Raw genomic sequence first — 15,453 nt, 5'->3', positions numbered from 1 at the left:
TAGAGCAGAATACTGTTAGTAAGACTTATAGTGAGGCACTGACCAGTTTACGTAGAGCGTTTTCTCTGTACCGGTCGAAGGCATCTGTGTGAACAGGTTGAAGTAGGTCAGCGTCCACATCGGCATTTCCTCCCGGCCTTCTGCAGTTCTCACAACGCCAGCCCTAAAGGGGGGTGAGGGAGAGAGATTAATGCACACAAATAAACACAGTCTGATTACAAGCACTAGAAAAGGAAGACACTGAGAAGCTGTATAAAGGCTTTTTAACCCAGTGTTACTCACCTGTTGTCCTCCGTGGCAGGTACAAGTACAGATGGCGCCCAGGTATTCCTTCTGCCACTGGTTTCCTACATGGTACATTTTCCCATCGTCATAGCACGTAGACTCATCTGGAGGGTGAGAGTTACATATTACATACATGCATGGGTAATTGAATATCAAGTAATAGAACAACCAAGTTAAGATATCTGATACTTTTAAATGTATGTGTGAGTTTATTTTATGGTGCATGACATACTAAACTTAACTACACATGATTATGATGTCTGAATGTGTATGTGTCTAGTTGTGCGTGTGCCAGTCTGCACTTACGGGGTTCACATTTGAATTCGCCCTTGCCGTTGCCCTGGCAGGTGCAGCTCATCATCTGACCGTTCTCAGCGTGGCGATCCCACTTCTCACCGATTCTGTAGTTATTACCGTTGTCATGACACCACTCTGAAGGAGGGCGGAGAAAGGAAGAGAGGAAAAAAGGGAGTGAGGAGCAAGGGAGGAGGAGAGGAGAGGAGAGGAGAGATGCATGAGGAGGAGCAGAATGAGAGAGTGGAGGAAGGAGAGGGAAGTGGATATATGAGAGAAGTTCAAGAGACAAAAATTCTAACTTTTCCTCTTCACGCTGCAGAGAAAGATTCACAGTAATGATGATGATTCAATGATACCCATTTTTTCACAGCTACATCCAAAATCTCTCTAAAACAAGCATGAAACAGTGTCTAAAGTGGTGCAAAAACAGGCCTACATCTTCATTATGCAAAATACATCTGTGCTTCAAACATCATGTGATCACATCCTGTAGATTAGACAAGGCCGAGGTGTGTTTTACTGGTCCCCCAGTTGAATATACACATTCTCCCGGATGATTTTGATGATGATCTCAGTTTCTGGTATTGTCGTGTTAGCTGTATGGACAATACAAAATAACTGAGACGGATGCTGATCAGTTAGCTTAGCGTAGCTTAGCAGCTGCTTGCCCTCATACTGTGATGTTCTCATAGTTTAAAGAGGCAGAGCAGAGAGACCAACATGGGCAGACTACAGACAAATTAAATCATCATCTTTGCGAACACAAAGCTGTAAATGATCTAGTTATTTTTGCCAAGGCTGCCCATGTCGCCATTTTATTACCGAGTGCTTCTGCACATAGAACACAAACTGTACATTTCTATGGCTTTTGACCTGTAGCTAAGGAATTCATAACGTCTACGATGTCAGATGTACTCATGTATTGTACTTCACATACGTCTGATCATCTTTATGACATATCATTCTGATGATTTCTTATAAATTCCTCTTTAATCAATCACATAGAATTATTTGATTTCTAATTCCATGGTGTGTTTGCAAAGCATGCTGGGATGGGGTTAATAAGCCACTCACTGGATGAATCACACCTAAAATGCCCGCTGCCCAGCCCCAGGCAGCGACACCACAGCTTGAAGCCTGTCTCAGACATGCGCTCCCACTCTGAGCCCACCTCGTGGTAGGTTTGGGTGAATGTGTCGTAACACACGTCCCTGTTGGTGGTGATGGGGATGTCACCTGGAACTAAAGGACGGAAGAAAGAAAAAATGTTTACAACAAAACCAACTCATCTGTTTTACTTCGTCTTAACTTGTTATGACAGATGATAGACAGGACACTTAGTGCAGAATACTTTACCAGCATTGCCAACGGTCACGACTTCATCCAGAACCTTCTCTTTAGCCCCGCCCCTCATGGCCTCCACTAAGACGTTATAGGACGCTCCAGATGTCAGTCCAATCAGTGTGGCACTGTTGGAGGTGCCAGGAAGACGCATCTATATGGAAGACGAGAAAGTTAATAAGTAGTCCTTACATCTCCAGCAGTAAATATGTGTGTGCATGATTGTGTGTGTGTGTGTGTGTGTGTGTGTGTATACCTGGAAGCCCATCTCCTCCAGGTGTGTGATAGGGTTGCAGGACACCTCATACTCTGAAGTCTGAGGAATGGGCTGCCAGGAGATGGTTGTGACTGTCTGTGCTTCTTGAGGCAACTCAGTTTCATTGTCGGGGAACCCAAACGCAAGACCTGGCAGAGGACCATCGCTCACCTGCAGGATCAAACATACAGCATAGAGATAATGAGAGGTCATAAAATCAATCTCAAAAACAATCTCACAACAAACAGCAAGTTCATAAAACGTTCAGTCAGTTGGCTTCGAAACGTCCAACCCGACCCCACAGAGCTGAGTGAGTATGTTGTTGGTTACCAGCTGTATCCTGATTAAGATAACTGAATATTTTAATATATAATTATCTATTTAATTAGCATTTATTGCAATATGAATGACTTTTTTATCTCCAGATATTCACCAGCTAAGTTACTTCTCAATCTAAATGAGAGAGGATGAATATCATATTTTCACTGCAGTATTATAATTTAAGTCTCACACACCTTCACCAAAGGTATTCTGTTTCCATCAGGACCTGCTGCAGGAATATAGACGAGTGGTTCTCTGAGAGTTGGTCTTTGTCCTTCTTTGGGTCCACCGTAGGGGCCATGAAAACCGTTATTGGGGCCCAGGTTCTGGTACTCTGTGTAGATGTGCTGACCATGCTGGCCTGGTTGGCTCTGGCCACTAGTGCCAGCCAAGTGAACGTGGTTGGTGTCGAAACTGGACACAAAAAGACAGAGCAATGAGGAAAAAGCAGTGACAGAAAAAAGGGATTTAAAAAAAAGCATTTTGTGCTTAAATGATAATATCAGTTTGATTCTGCAGATTCTTACATCTTGTCATTGAAGGACTCTGGAACATCCAGGATGTCAGTGGTGGGTCGGTGAGAAACAGGAAGCTGTGGCAGCTCAGGGACCAATAGATGATCTGTAACTGGCTCTGATTGGACAAGAAATGCACGTATGCTAGCTGTTAGAAGCAAGCAAGGCAAAGCAAATGTACAGATCCACTAGATTTAGCAGGTAAGAACTCATGATGGTTGTGTTTCCTCTGTTCTCCTTTAACAACAGGAAACCAATTAACCTGCCCGATTCCAATAATCCAATACACAAAGAAAACTTTGAAGAGTAAGTTATTCTTTTCAATAGGAAAACCTAAAAAAAGTCAAGAATTTCCAGTTAAAAATGCATCTGATGGATCCATACAGCTTGTGGCTGCAGACACAGACTGATGTATGGTGGAGTTTGTATTTGATCAAGTCGGTTGTATAGTTGCTCTTCGGTAAATTCAATCAAAATGAGATCTTTTGCTCTCAACAGTATGCTTAATGTCAACTGGCTGTGATATTAGGAAACAGACAATTTGTGATTTTTGATACCTCTGCCTGGGAATCCACAAGTGTAGATTTCCCCATGACAGCTTTCCAACACCTTAACATCAGTGTTTAGTATGGACGAACATAAATATACTATATGCTGTAACTCTATTTTAGCGGCTATTAGGGAAGAAAGCCAGCAGAGGGCAGCAGAGCTCAGCTCGCAAACATACAGACATTGTCAATCTGCAGGAATTATTACTTAAGTTTTGTTACTTTTACAAGAAATAAGTGGTGCCGCTTTGGCTTAAAATTTCCGATGTAGACTAATGTTCTATCCTTGAGTGGAGACATGTGATTACTTCACATAATAAGTTTATTTCTTGGCACTTTTCCTGCGAGTGGGTAATACAAAACAGCCCATAACGTCAGGTTTTATGGCTTTATCAACATTTTTGTGGGAAGACTTAATTGCAGCTAGTTTTATTATTCCACAGCACCAGTAGTACTGCATGTAATACCTTCAGAGTTAAAGATCTGAAGTTTACGTGGGCCATTCAGATTGATGATGGGTGTACTTACGTGTTCTGGCTTTGCCCACCAGAGGTGTGCTTCTCAAAGCGTTCTGCAGGGAGACAATCTTAATGACGTACTCAGTTCCTGGTTTCAGACCTACAGCCAAACACAACAAATACATAAAAAGTTATGAACACTCGTCATTTGCCATCCACGTATTTGCATGTATGATCTTTTCGTTTGTGCACAGTAAGTATGCACAGTCTCGTACTCCACACTCACCATTGATAATGGCGTAGCTTTGGCCTGCATGGGGTCTGGGGATAAGTTCTCGCGGCAAACCTCCGGCCTCCTCATAGGTGACGTAGTACCCAGTAACCCCTGGACTGCGTGATGGCTCCCAGGTGAAGGAGATGCTGTTGGGGTTCAGGGAGGTGAAGCGGATGTTGGTGGGTGGAATGACCAACGGTTTGGCTGGAAGAGACGGGCAAGCAGGTAAGTACTCATAGAAATTTGCTAACTAAATGCTAATTTGAGCAGCATGTTTGGATTATGACGCTGTAGGATAGATATTAATGGTTACCTGTGGTGGCAGTGAGTGTAAAAGGAGCGCTGCGTCCGTTTCCTTTCAGTGTATAGATATTGATCTTGTAGGTGGTGCCTGGCTCCAGACCTGAAGTGAAGGAACAGTGACAGGTTAGTGAGGGACTGTGTGTGCCTCTGTGTAGCAATGCTAGGAACATGTGTGCCATTATTCCTACAGCTGCTGGTTTAAATACATATTTGTGTATTTTTATACACTCTCTCATCTGTGTACCTGTAATAGTGTATGAACGCAGGTCAGGGCCGATGTTCTTCTGAATGGGTATGTATCCTGTAGTGGAGGTGGTGGGTGTGGCCTCAACCAGGAAGCCGGAGATGGTTTCTGTCTTGGAGCGCCAGGTCAGCGTGATGGAAGAGTCGTTCACGTCAGAGATACGTACGCGACGAGGGGGGCTGATGTCTTGAGTTGGATGAGGAAAAAGAGAGAAGTGAGGATGGGAGAGTATATTTGGTAATGAAAAACAAGAGTGGATTAAGAGTGCCATCTCTAAGATGTCATGTCAATGCATTTACTTGTCAGATATTCAATATTTATGTGTTACAGACTCACTTTCCAGAGTGTCGACCTCTGCTTGGACTGGCCTGCTGGTCAGAGAGTTTTTCAAGGCATAAACTTGGACTTCATAGGTAGTTGCAATCTGAGGGTGATGGAGAAAGAGAGAGAAAAATGACTTCAGTTTCTTGCTGTATTGCACAGTCTCCATAAGACAGAGAGAGCTTAACTATTATGGCTGCAGTTACAATCTAACTGCATGTGGATCTGCCTACATAGTTATTTTTCTCTGCAACCTAAGAGATTTTATACTGACTGCACACTCACCATGAGTCCAGAGATGTGTGCCTGTGAGGCATCTGGGGCCAGGTTCATCTCCTTGGTAGGACCGGACTTGTTTTTGGGGTTCACCACGACGCGGTAGCCCGTGAGGCCTTTCAGGCCAGTCAGTCGGTTGTCCTGACCCGGCCCAGACCAACGCATAATGAAAGAGGTGGGAGTGACCTGGGAGAACTGGAGGTTGGTGGGCGGTGAGATGGCTGTGTGGAGGGAAGAGCATAAAAAGAGGGTGAGAGGGAGATGGTACTGGTGGTATTGACAGAGTGAGACGCAAATCAATAAATGTCATTTTTATCAATTTTCTCTTCTATACCTGTAGCTTGTGTCCCAACCAGTGGTGTGCTGGATGTGCCATCATGCAGAGCGATGACCTTCACGGTATACTCAGTGCCGGGCTGCAGACCATAGATAATAGTGGACTCAGCATCGCCTCTGGGAGCAGGAAGCAGCTCTCTCTCACCCTCCTCCGAACTTGAATATAAGACCCGGTAGGATGAAACAATTCCCTCAGGACTGTCCCAGGTGATCCGCAGTGAGGTGGAGTCGATGTCTGAGAAGGTCAGGTCCTTGGGATGGTCTATATCTACAGGGAAGGGGAGCAGTCAGGCGGTTGTTTTTGAATTTGTGAAAGTTTGTTGAATAATATTTCTCACATATCTCTCTGAAAAGTGTGAATCCTTACTTGTTAAAGCATTCACAACCATGGGAGAGCTCTCGCCATCTTGTCCAAGAGCGTACACACTCAAAACGTACTCTGCTGTGGGCATCAGTCCTGAGAAAGTGATCTCAGTCTGGTCTGGAAAAGATATGGAAAAGGATATGTAAACAGAGGAAAAACACAAAATAGATAAGAGTTTTCTACACTGAGAAACCAGCTTTAAAATACTGACTAAACACTATCGTACCTGGAGCCACCACCTCTGTGAAAGATGGCCCCTGTCCATTTCTGGGGACGCCAGTCACCCTGTATCCCTTGATCGGGCCCTGAGCAGGGCTCCACCTCACTGTCACGCTGTTGTCTTTCACATCCATCACCTCCATATCAGAGGGAGAGTCGACACCTAAGAGAAGAGGTTTGAAAGATGGAGAGGAAAAAGGTGTGAGTGGAAACACAGAGCCAAAGGGAGCTAAAATCACTAAAAAGGTGGCTGAGTTTTGACTTTGGGAGCATGTGTGTGTGCTTACTTGTCTTGTGTGTGACATAGATTGGGGTGCTGGATGCAGGGCTGTCTCCTCTACCAGTCACAGCATAGACAGTGATGACGTAGTCGGTACCAGGCTTCAGGTTCTTGATTGTGGCAGTGGACTGAGAGCCCGGCACTGTGAACTCTTTAGGATTACTGTGACCTCCTGAATAAAGAAAGATCATAAATATTAGAAAAAACAGCCTTTAAAGAATCTGCAGACTAGTAACAACTCCTAAAAGAAAAAGAAGGAAAAGCTTACCTGTCTCTCCATGAGTGATCCTGTAGTAGCGCACAGTGACAGGTGGAGAATCCCAGCGGACGGTGATGCTGGTGGGGGTGGAGTCGAGCACTTCCAGGTCTGTGGGAGCGTCAGAGACTGGAGAGAAAATGAAAAGAAGGAGACAATGAAGTTATAATCAACAACATGATCATAATATGGTGCGAAACTGGACAAAGAATCAAATATAAATCAGGATTTCTTACTCGTCTTCTGTGTCCCACTGAGCGGCTGGCTCTCCTCTGTCCGGCTCACTGCGAAGATGTTCACCAAATACTCGGTGTCAGCGGTGAGACCTGTGAGGGTGAAGTGGTTCCTGGATGGGGGCAGCCTCTCGTCCTTGGCCCTTCCGCCGCTGGCCATCTGGTAGCGGATACGATAACCGGTAATTTTGCTCTGGGGAGCGAGCCAGTGGATGGTGAAGGAGTTGGTAAAGATCTCAGAGAAACGAAGGCCAACTGGTGAATCCAGAGCTGTGGAAGATTGGGAGGTACAGAAAAGGCAGCATGAAGGTCCAGGTCAGCTAAATACTGAAATATATATCGTCTTTTCCCTGACGAAGAAGCTCATTTGCCATTTTCTGCACTGATAGGCTCCTGTTGTTAAATCAGATGAGGTAAGACTCACCTGTTTTCTTGGTGCCCACAAGGGGGGAGCTCTCTCTCTGCTCATAAACACACACAACGCTCACCAGGTACTCTGTGTGAGGCAGCAAGTCTGTGGACAGTGAAAAAGGAAATTTCAAATATAGAAACAAGTAAGAAACTGATCTCATATTCCACATCTAAGCACAGAATTTGCCATGTTGTTGTTTGTGTGTCTGTGTGTTGTTTTCGCTATAACTTACTCCTGAGCACCACTCTGTTACTTCCATCGTCTACGCTGGTTTCTGTAATGTCATCTTCATCGTCAATGGGATGATACCTGAACAATAAGGAGACGTGTGTGTGTAATTAAATCAGCATTCAAGAGAAAATCTGAACAAGAAATAAACAATACTGAGCTGTCGGAACATTTTATGTTTTTGTTCGTACCTGACGAGGAAGTTGTTGATGTCAGCACTGTTGGGGACACGGGGAGACACCCAGGTGACCTCCAAACTGTCTGTCCCAACCTGGCCAAAGGCCAAATCAGTGGGGGCCGGTACAGCTATGGTAAAGAGAAGAAAAGAAGATAGAAATGAAGAAAGGCATGACTCTGCCATCTCTCAAAGGGAAGAGTCTCTGGTTTATGTGTGTGTGATCCATGTCTGAAGTTTTACGACATCTTAAAAGTGAGAGAACAAGCAGTGTGTGCATTGGGGGGCAAAATGCGCCTCAGTATGATAAAACCCCCTCAACTGAAACCAGATGGTCCACGTGTACACACACTCACAGCGGATTATTAAACTGACAACACAGCATTCACTGCAATTACATCAGCAACCTAAAGGTCTGCTTTGAAGAGCCATGACTTAGGGTTAATAAGAACCTTATTACATTATGTAACTCAGAGTACACATTGTGATTTGTGAGTCCCTCGCAGTCGACACAATTATATCTTCTATCTACCTAAAGGATGGCTGTGACAGTATTCTTATATATAACTGAACTAAAAAAGAAATCTTCTTGGTTTGATGGATCTTACAGGTCTGCTGTGTGACTGTGGTGGGCTCGCTCTCGCCATTCTCAGTGATAGTTGTCACACTGATGTCATAGCCGATACCAGGCTCCAGTCCGTAGACGGTATATTGACCGGTCGTCGGCAGAACCATGTCCTCGAAGATGGGTACGCTCTCGCCGGCTGCCACCACCGTGATCCTGTAACCAGTGATGGCTGTGGTGTTGAGCGGTGACCAGCTGAGACTGATGGTGGTGTCGCTCACGTCCTGGAAGCTGAGGTCTGTCAGCTTTGGGACGTCTGGGTAGGGAGAGATTGGAGGAGATGGGGTGTAGGGGAGGTGGAAGGAAGAGAGAACAGAAACACCAAACAAACAAGAAGAAAAGGTGGAAAGAAACCAGCAGACAAAATACAGAAGAGGTGGTTAGGGTGAGCAACGGAAATTGTCAACTTCCAGTTGGGCGAGATGTTCGACATACAGTATCACACCAATGGAAGAGCAAATGCAAGGCTGCCTTTCCTGGTATATATTACCATCTAGTGAGGTTTCAACTACTATTCAATGAAGTGTCTCCATTGAAAGTTCTTAATATATACACAGGGTAAAGTGTGCATTAATGCTGCAAAACGGTCCTGGTACCAAGGCTAAGTTAGAGCCGTAATGCTAACAGAATAGAGCTAGTATCTGTTAAATATTGAAAGCTAATGTGTTATTTTAACATATTAGCTTTCAACATAACATGTTAATTTAAAGATGAGGCTTTCGTGAATGACAGCTTGCTCTTACCTGTTGCCATAATGAACGTCTCCCTAATCGGTCTCAAAAATCCCCCCAAAAACCCTAGGATTATTAGTTTACCGCTCACTCACCTGGTGTGATTGTAGTTGATATGGGAGTGCTCTCCATATCATCCTTAACAGTAACAACGCTGATGTTGTACTCCACTCCTGGACTGAGGTTCTCCAGGGTGCAGGAGTTCTGCCCCACCTCCACAAACTCCTCCACACTGTTTCCTTCCTGCCCATTGGTGGGAGTGCATGTCACTTTGTAGCCAGTGATGTCTAAGAGGGAGAAAGAAAAAAGGAAGGAAGGTTTAAAGAGGTAGATTTGTAATGTCTTAAGAGACTGCAGCTCACAAGGACACATAAGAGAGGGATACTATTAAGTTTTTCTTTTCAATATGTTTAGAGTGACTTAATTCTTGTTTTTCATGCACACCTTGGTCTGAAGGTGTGTGTGTACCTGGTGTACTGGCCCCGTTCCACTGGACTACCAGCTCTCCAGTGCCTGGGTTAGACTCCAGGTTGAGATCAGTGGGAGGAGACAGAGCTGAAGACGAACAAGAAAAAGACGAGTCAGAGGAGGAGGAAATGAATAGGACTAATAGATAAAGCAAGCAATAACAGTAAAAAAAAAAACAAGAACAAAAGGTGCAAGAGTCAATATTTATTAGTTTATTCTTACGTGTGACAACGCGGCGTGTGACTGGTGTTCCCTGCTCATGGCCGTCTATTACTGGCTGGACGCTGTAGGTGTACTCCACTCCCGGAGTCAGGCCGGAAACGTAAATACTCCCTGAGTCAGAGGTCACGTCTCTGGGGGCTTCTCCGCCCTGACTGGGTCGTACTGTCAGCTGAAAGATGAATGCACACAGTCAGGGAGAGACATGGATCGCGGGTACAGGAGGTAAAGGTCAGAGGTCAATGTTTTCCCAAGAACATGGAGGCCGGCAGAAAATTCTCATCTCTGGTGTGACATATTCTGACCAATCAGATGTGCAGCATCCCTGAGGCCTGCGGTTCCCCTGTTATCTAACTCCATGGGGCCGACACTAAACCAAGAATAACCGGAAAGGACTTTCCAAAGCATGCGGAAGGAAATACATACAAGGCAATCACACAATCCAGTTGTTGAGAAGGACAGAATGGGAAACATGGTCATAATATATGTTTTGTATTTGCAGTGAGTGTACCTTGTATCCAATGTGTGGAACTGGAGTCCAGGAGATTACGATGGAGGTGTCAGTCACATCAGTGCTGAAATGAGGAGCGTTGCCCATTGGTGGGGCTACAAACACACACAGAGCAAAATATCATCAGTTTTTGATCTTTCCACTCAACAATGTCTTTCAAACCATCCATTATATCCTCTAGTCATCTTAAATGATCGATCTTGATTTCTTCAGGCTCATATCTATTTATTTATTTACTCATTACTAATATTTTGGCATTAAAATGAGCTGATCATTGGCAATATGTTCCTTTATGAAAATCAGACTTGTGGGAACAATTATGCAGAATAATAAACCAAACAAAGTCTGAATTACGAGATCACACAGCTCATACACAGTTTACATGCTGCTTGACGTTCGTTTGTACATGCATGAAACACTCACTGGTGGTAAACACAGCCGTCTCTCCTTCACTCAGCGTATTATCTTGCTCCGCGTGCAGCGTGGCAGTGTACTCCGTGTAAGGCTTCAGGTTGAGGAGGGTGTACTGAGTGAGGCGGGAGGGCAGGCGCAGCTGCTTGGGGGTCGAGCCCTCGAGGGTGAGGAAGAGCCGGTAGCCGGTGATTTTGGCACGGGGGGCAAACCACATCATCACAGCACTGTCCTCAGTCACGTTGGTGAAATGGATATCGGTGGGAGCGTCGGGCTCTAGAAAGAGAGACGTCGATAAACATGGTTAGATATGAACAGTTTATAGAATTAAGGTTCTGACAGCCATTTTTTTTAACTCATTATGTTTAAATCCCATATCATTTTCCCAAGCACAAGGATCTAAATTGCTTTCCACACAGCTGCCAGCTGATTCTTTTGTTTAGTCACATTGTCATCCGTCATACTCACTTGTAGTTTGCTCTCCAATAAGCGGTAAACTTTCCTCTCCATTGTGAATGCTGTAAATGTTGAAGCGGTAAAGCGTTCCAGGCTCCAGGTGTGATACTTCAATGTAGGAGTTTTCAATGACAGGAAGAGTCATCTCCCTCTGCGGAGTACCAGACTCATCAACGGGGACGGCGGTGACCCGGTAGCCTGAGATGTCGCCGGCTGGGCCGGACCAGGTCAGAACGATTTTTTTATCTGAAATCTCGAAGAACTGCAGGTCTGTGGGAGAGGAAACTTCATCTGTGGGAAGGGAAAAAAAATCAACAAGTTAGCATTAAAGTTTTTCATTTTGAATAACATTTGGTCACGATTATTCAAATGAATCCCAGAAGATTCACAAGAACATTGCTTCGACAGAACCACAGCGTTTATGTATTAAACAGCAGATATCGTGTCCCCATGTGGTATCCTATTCATTCCAGAGAAAGCCGCTCCCTCAGTGCATATGTGTACCCATGATGCATGTGTGCATTAATGTCTTTCCCTGTCTCGAGCGTCAGGAAACATGCTTCTGAGAAGATTTATATCAGTGCTGATTTAGGCTAAACTCCAACTGTGAATGACGTCTGTTCTCTCATTGAATAACTGGAATAACTCTTATGCAGCTGTTGGAAATAAAGTTGAATGCGTGGAGAAACAGGTCATTTACGAGGGAATTACTCGCAACAATAATAAATTCAAGCTCAGATAAGAGTAGGTTGTTAAGATGCTGCAGGATATTAGTCACACTTTTAGTCCTTTGCTGTTAGACAGATAAGTTGATGGCTTTTATAACCTCAAAAACAGACTTTAAAATGGGAAATTATCTGCTAAACAAGGTAATGTTTGGGGAAATTAAATTTAAATGCATCTCAAGATAATTCCATGACATCACGGATGTGTTTCTATCTCGCAGCAGATTTAAAACCTCATTTAAAAATAAAGCCTTGGATACGTCATCGAATACCTTTGCAAAAACAAACACTATAATTTTATGCGTTTATGTTGCACATCATCAAAACACATCAAGTGTGCAACCAGGTTAAGAGAATTTGTGCAAACAAAGTGCCAAACCATTACACTGCTTCATATTTCGGACAGACTGGATGGCACAACACACACAAATGTCTTTAATTAGGTAAAGTAATGAGTAAACAGAGCTGTCTGGGCTGTGCATCAACCTTCTCTCAAGTGTGTATCTGATGATAATGTATCATCTGACATGAGGACTAAACAACCGATGCAGTGGCGAGTGCAGCTCAGATCACTTTTCATGTGTAGACTTAGTCCATTTGGAATAGCGTTCATCTGCCAGAGAAAAAGGGGCTTTTCCTGTCTGTCTAAAGATGGCAGAAGCAAACTCTCAACTAGGTCACAAATCTTTCTTCCATCACACAAACACACACTATACTCCAGCATCTGCTGAACTGGCCCAACAGCACGTTCGACCTGGCAGCCCGAAAAGTTTTACATAACTCCAGTCGAGCAGAATAAGAGTGCAACAGCTGTGAACTCAATGACTTCACTTTCCACTGGCAAACTCCTCACTTCTAGTATTGAGAATTGAAGACGTCTACATAAATCATTAAGTAGGCCACAGGATGACTTGCAGGTTGATTGTGGAGGACGCTCTCATGACGACAGTAATAAGTAAAATTCAGGAGAATCAGAGCAGAGCGGCTGGGCACAGGATCAAATGATGATATTTAAGGGTTGAAATAACCGGAGATGCAGATCTTTGGTCACTGCACACCGACTCCTGGTGCCAAAGGAAACGAGGGACAGACTTTCCCATTGCGTATTAATCTCTACCCTGTGAAAGCGCCAGACACTATGAAAATGATTAGGACCTGATGATTACCTGGCAGCGGGTCCCCAGAGGTGTTGACCTGTAAAAAGATAGGCTCGCTCTCCAGGCTGTCCTCCACAGCGTAGATGCTAATGTTGTACATCCTCCCAGGTCGGAGGTCACTCAGAGTCACAGATGTTGCCGTGTCGGGGAGATTCAGCTCCGTGCTTTCACCCTCTACTGATGGCGTGTAGATGACGCGATAACCTGCGCAGATGACGAGACGGCAGAGGTTCAAGATAGCAGCATAACAGTGATAAAATTTTGGTTGTGATTGACAATATTGTCATAGCGTACCAGTGATGGGAGCCAGTGGTTTGTCCCAGCTGATCACAATGGAAGAATCTCCAACATCCTCCACTTCGTGCTCAATAGGAGCATCAGGTGCTGTGGAAGAAAAAGGGCGAGAGTGTGAGATGGAAAATTACAATGACAGCTTTTTTTTTACAGGATCACTTGATTTGTAGTCACTGGCACATGTTCATTAGACTGCTTGCAAAGCAGTATTTCAGTCGAGCAGCTCTACTTTTTGTGCCTTAAATGAGAATGTGAAGGAAGATCAGAGAGAGATGGTAATATTAAATGACAGAAACTGTGTGTGTGTATGTCTCTACTAACCAGTGGTCTGTGACGTAGTGAGAATGAGGTTGTCCTCTCCAGTATCTGTAACCTCATAGACGTTAACAGTGTACTTCCTCCCAGGTAGAAGCTCAGCAATGTTCACTGAGGTAGTTGTACGGGGCAAGTCTGATAGGAAAAGAAAAAAACTGTATTAACACACTTGATTTCATAGATCTGAATATTTTGAAGGAGCTAACTGAAGGCTTTTTTAAGGGAGAGTTCACCCCTAAATCACAAGAGTTTTGGAAATATTGAGATGTCGGCCGTCTCTCGAATATAATCAAACTAGATGGTACTTGACTTTTTGTTCTCAAAGCGCCAAAAAAAATGATTTGAAAAACTCAACAGCGATGTCTCTTTCCCAAAAAATATGACTTGGTTACTTAAAATAATCCCAAAACCATCTTGTGATCTGTTTCATGTCGGATCTACATGACCGCCAACTGTATCATTGCACCTCTTGTCCATGAGTAGATGCACGCTTCCTATAGTTCCTACATGAAGCTGCTCACAACAGGGTCTGTGGATTATCTTCAGTATCTGGGTCACGGTTTCTGAGGTGCCATCCAGTTTCATTATATCAGAAAGAAAGCAGATGGTCGATTTCTCCAAAACTCTGCAACTCACACCAAAACAGTCTTCATTGCTAAATAGCAGGTCAGAGGAAAACTATGTATTTGTGATTTGGAGGAGTGAACTGCACTTTAATCTCTGACAAATAAATAGAACTGTCATATTTTGCAATTACGTCAAATTACAATGCACCGTTCCACTACTAAACCCTTGTTTGTATACGTGTACATCCGCACTTACCTAGCACCATGGGTTGTCCAGTGCCCTGTCCCTGCTCATTGAGCTCATACTCTACTCTGAAGCCAGAGATTGTGTCGGAGGCGGAGACCCAGGAGATGACAAAGCTGCTGGAGGTAATTTCAGTCACCGACTCTGAGATGTCAACCACAGGCGGAGGCTGGGTGGTCTCGCCTTGTGAAGTAGCCACTACAGGAGAAACAGAGATGGAAAATAAAAGAGTTGGCTTCTCGCTGCCTATGAAGTCAGAACTGGCAGCAACTGACTAGGATAATCTGAGAAAGAGCTTTTTATGTTTCAGTGAGGAACTCCTGGTTTAGAAAGGCACAAAACAATTACAATTTCCTGATGCTGCAAGCACTTTTTTCTTCAGTATCATCTTTCATATTTTGTATTTTTTATACTAGGGACAGTTGGATAGAATTAAACAAAGTCATATGTGTAGAAAAAGGAGCCAAATAAGCTGCTTCCTTCATATCAATACTGAAGCAGTGATGCAGCACTGACATCTGTCAACTCCCACAACTCACATGATCCATAATTGGTGGTAAAATCGAAGCGTGTGAGCTCTTGGCGTCCAAACCGCAGCACGCTGATGAGCTGACCCTCGTATGTGATGCCTGGCTTCAGACCAGAGATGGTGTAGGAGTTAAGATGGCCAGGAATCAGCACCTCTCTCCACGGGTTCTGGGTGTTTTTCTGTAAAATGTGATTGAGAATGTCAATGGCTAGCATGCAGATCAGGAGTTGAATGTTATATAATGTCAGTCGACACCAGTG

At 44.2% G+C, this 15,453-nt stretch overlaps 1 protein-coding gene across 2 annotated transcripts in view; it reads right to left on the bottom strand.

The window, feature by feature from the left end:
• fn1a (fibronectin 1a) overlaps nt 1-15,453 on the bottom strand; it is a 29,175-nt gene that overhangs the window by 1,487 nt on the left and 12,235 nt on the right. The window contains exons 14-48 of one of the 2 annotated variants that reach the window (XM_084361597.1): nt 15,204-15,372; nt 14,677-14,862; nt 13,861-13,989; nt 13,540-13,629; nt 13,255-13,449; nt 11,376-11,654; nt 10,920-11,183; nt 10,497-10,591; nt 9,989-10,157; nt 9,743-9,853; nt 9,394-9,585; nt 8,551-8,823; nt 7,959-8,073; nt 7,772-7,848; nt 7,552-7,641; nt 7,131-7,397; nt 6,907-7,023; nt 6,646-6,810; nt 6,366-6,521; nt 6,143-6,256; nt 5,774-6,043; nt 5,449-5,660; nt 5,179-5,266; nt 4,843-5,028; nt 4,609-4,698; nt 4,308-4,499; nt 4,092-4,181; nt 3,028-3,133; nt 2,695-2,914; nt 2,180-2,350; nt 1,939-2,077; nt 1,657-1,824; nt 592-717; nt 283-389; nt 44-163 (exon numbers count right to left, since the gene is read on the bottom strand). In XM_084361597.1, the coding sequence (XP_084217723.1) occupies nt 44-163; nt 283-389; nt 592-717; nt 1,657-1,824; nt 1,939-2,077; nt 2,180-2,350; nt 2,695-2,914; nt 3,028-3,133; nt 4,092-4,181; nt 4,308-4,499; nt 4,609-4,698; nt 4,843-5,028; nt 5,179-5,266; nt 5,449-5,660; nt 5,774-6,043; nt 6,143-6,256; nt 6,366-6,521; nt 6,646-6,810; nt 6,907-7,023; nt 7,131-7,397; nt 7,552-7,641; nt 7,772-7,848; nt 7,959-8,073; nt 8,551-8,823; nt 9,394-9,585; nt 9,743-9,853; nt 9,989-10,157; nt 10,497-10,591; nt 10,920-11,183; nt 11,376-11,654; nt 13,255-13,449; nt 13,540-13,629; nt 13,861-13,989; nt 14,677-14,862; nt 15,204-15,372 (5,538 nt within the window). The remainder of the gene's footprint in view (nt 1-43; nt 164-282; nt 390-591; nt 718-1,656; nt 1,825-1,938; nt 2,078-2,179; nt 2,351-2,694; nt 2,915-3,027; nt 3,134-4,091; nt 4,182-4,307; nt 4,500-4,608; nt 4,699-4,842; nt 5,029-5,178; nt 5,267-5,448; nt 5,661-5,773; nt 6,044-6,142; nt 6,257-6,365; nt 6,522-6,645; nt 6,811-6,906; nt 7,024-7,130; nt 7,398-7,551; nt 7,642-7,771; nt 7,849-7,958; nt 8,074-8,550; nt 8,824-9,393; nt 9,586-9,742; nt 9,854-9,988; nt 10,158-10,496; nt 10,592-10,919; nt 11,184-11,375; nt 11,655-13,254; nt 13,450-13,539; nt 13,630-13,860; nt 13,990-14,676; nt 14,863-15,203; nt 15,373-15,453) is intronic. The other variant, XM_084361598.1, reaches the window with a different exon arrangement.

This window comes from Pagrus pagrus, assembly GCF_965226575.1.
Source record: "Pagrus pagrus genome assembly, chromosome: 9".
NCBI lineage: Eukaryota > Metazoa > Chordata > Actinopteri > Spariformes > Sparidae > Pagrus > Pagrus pagrus.
This window is presented reverse-complemented; position numbering and strand designations above follow the sequence as displayed.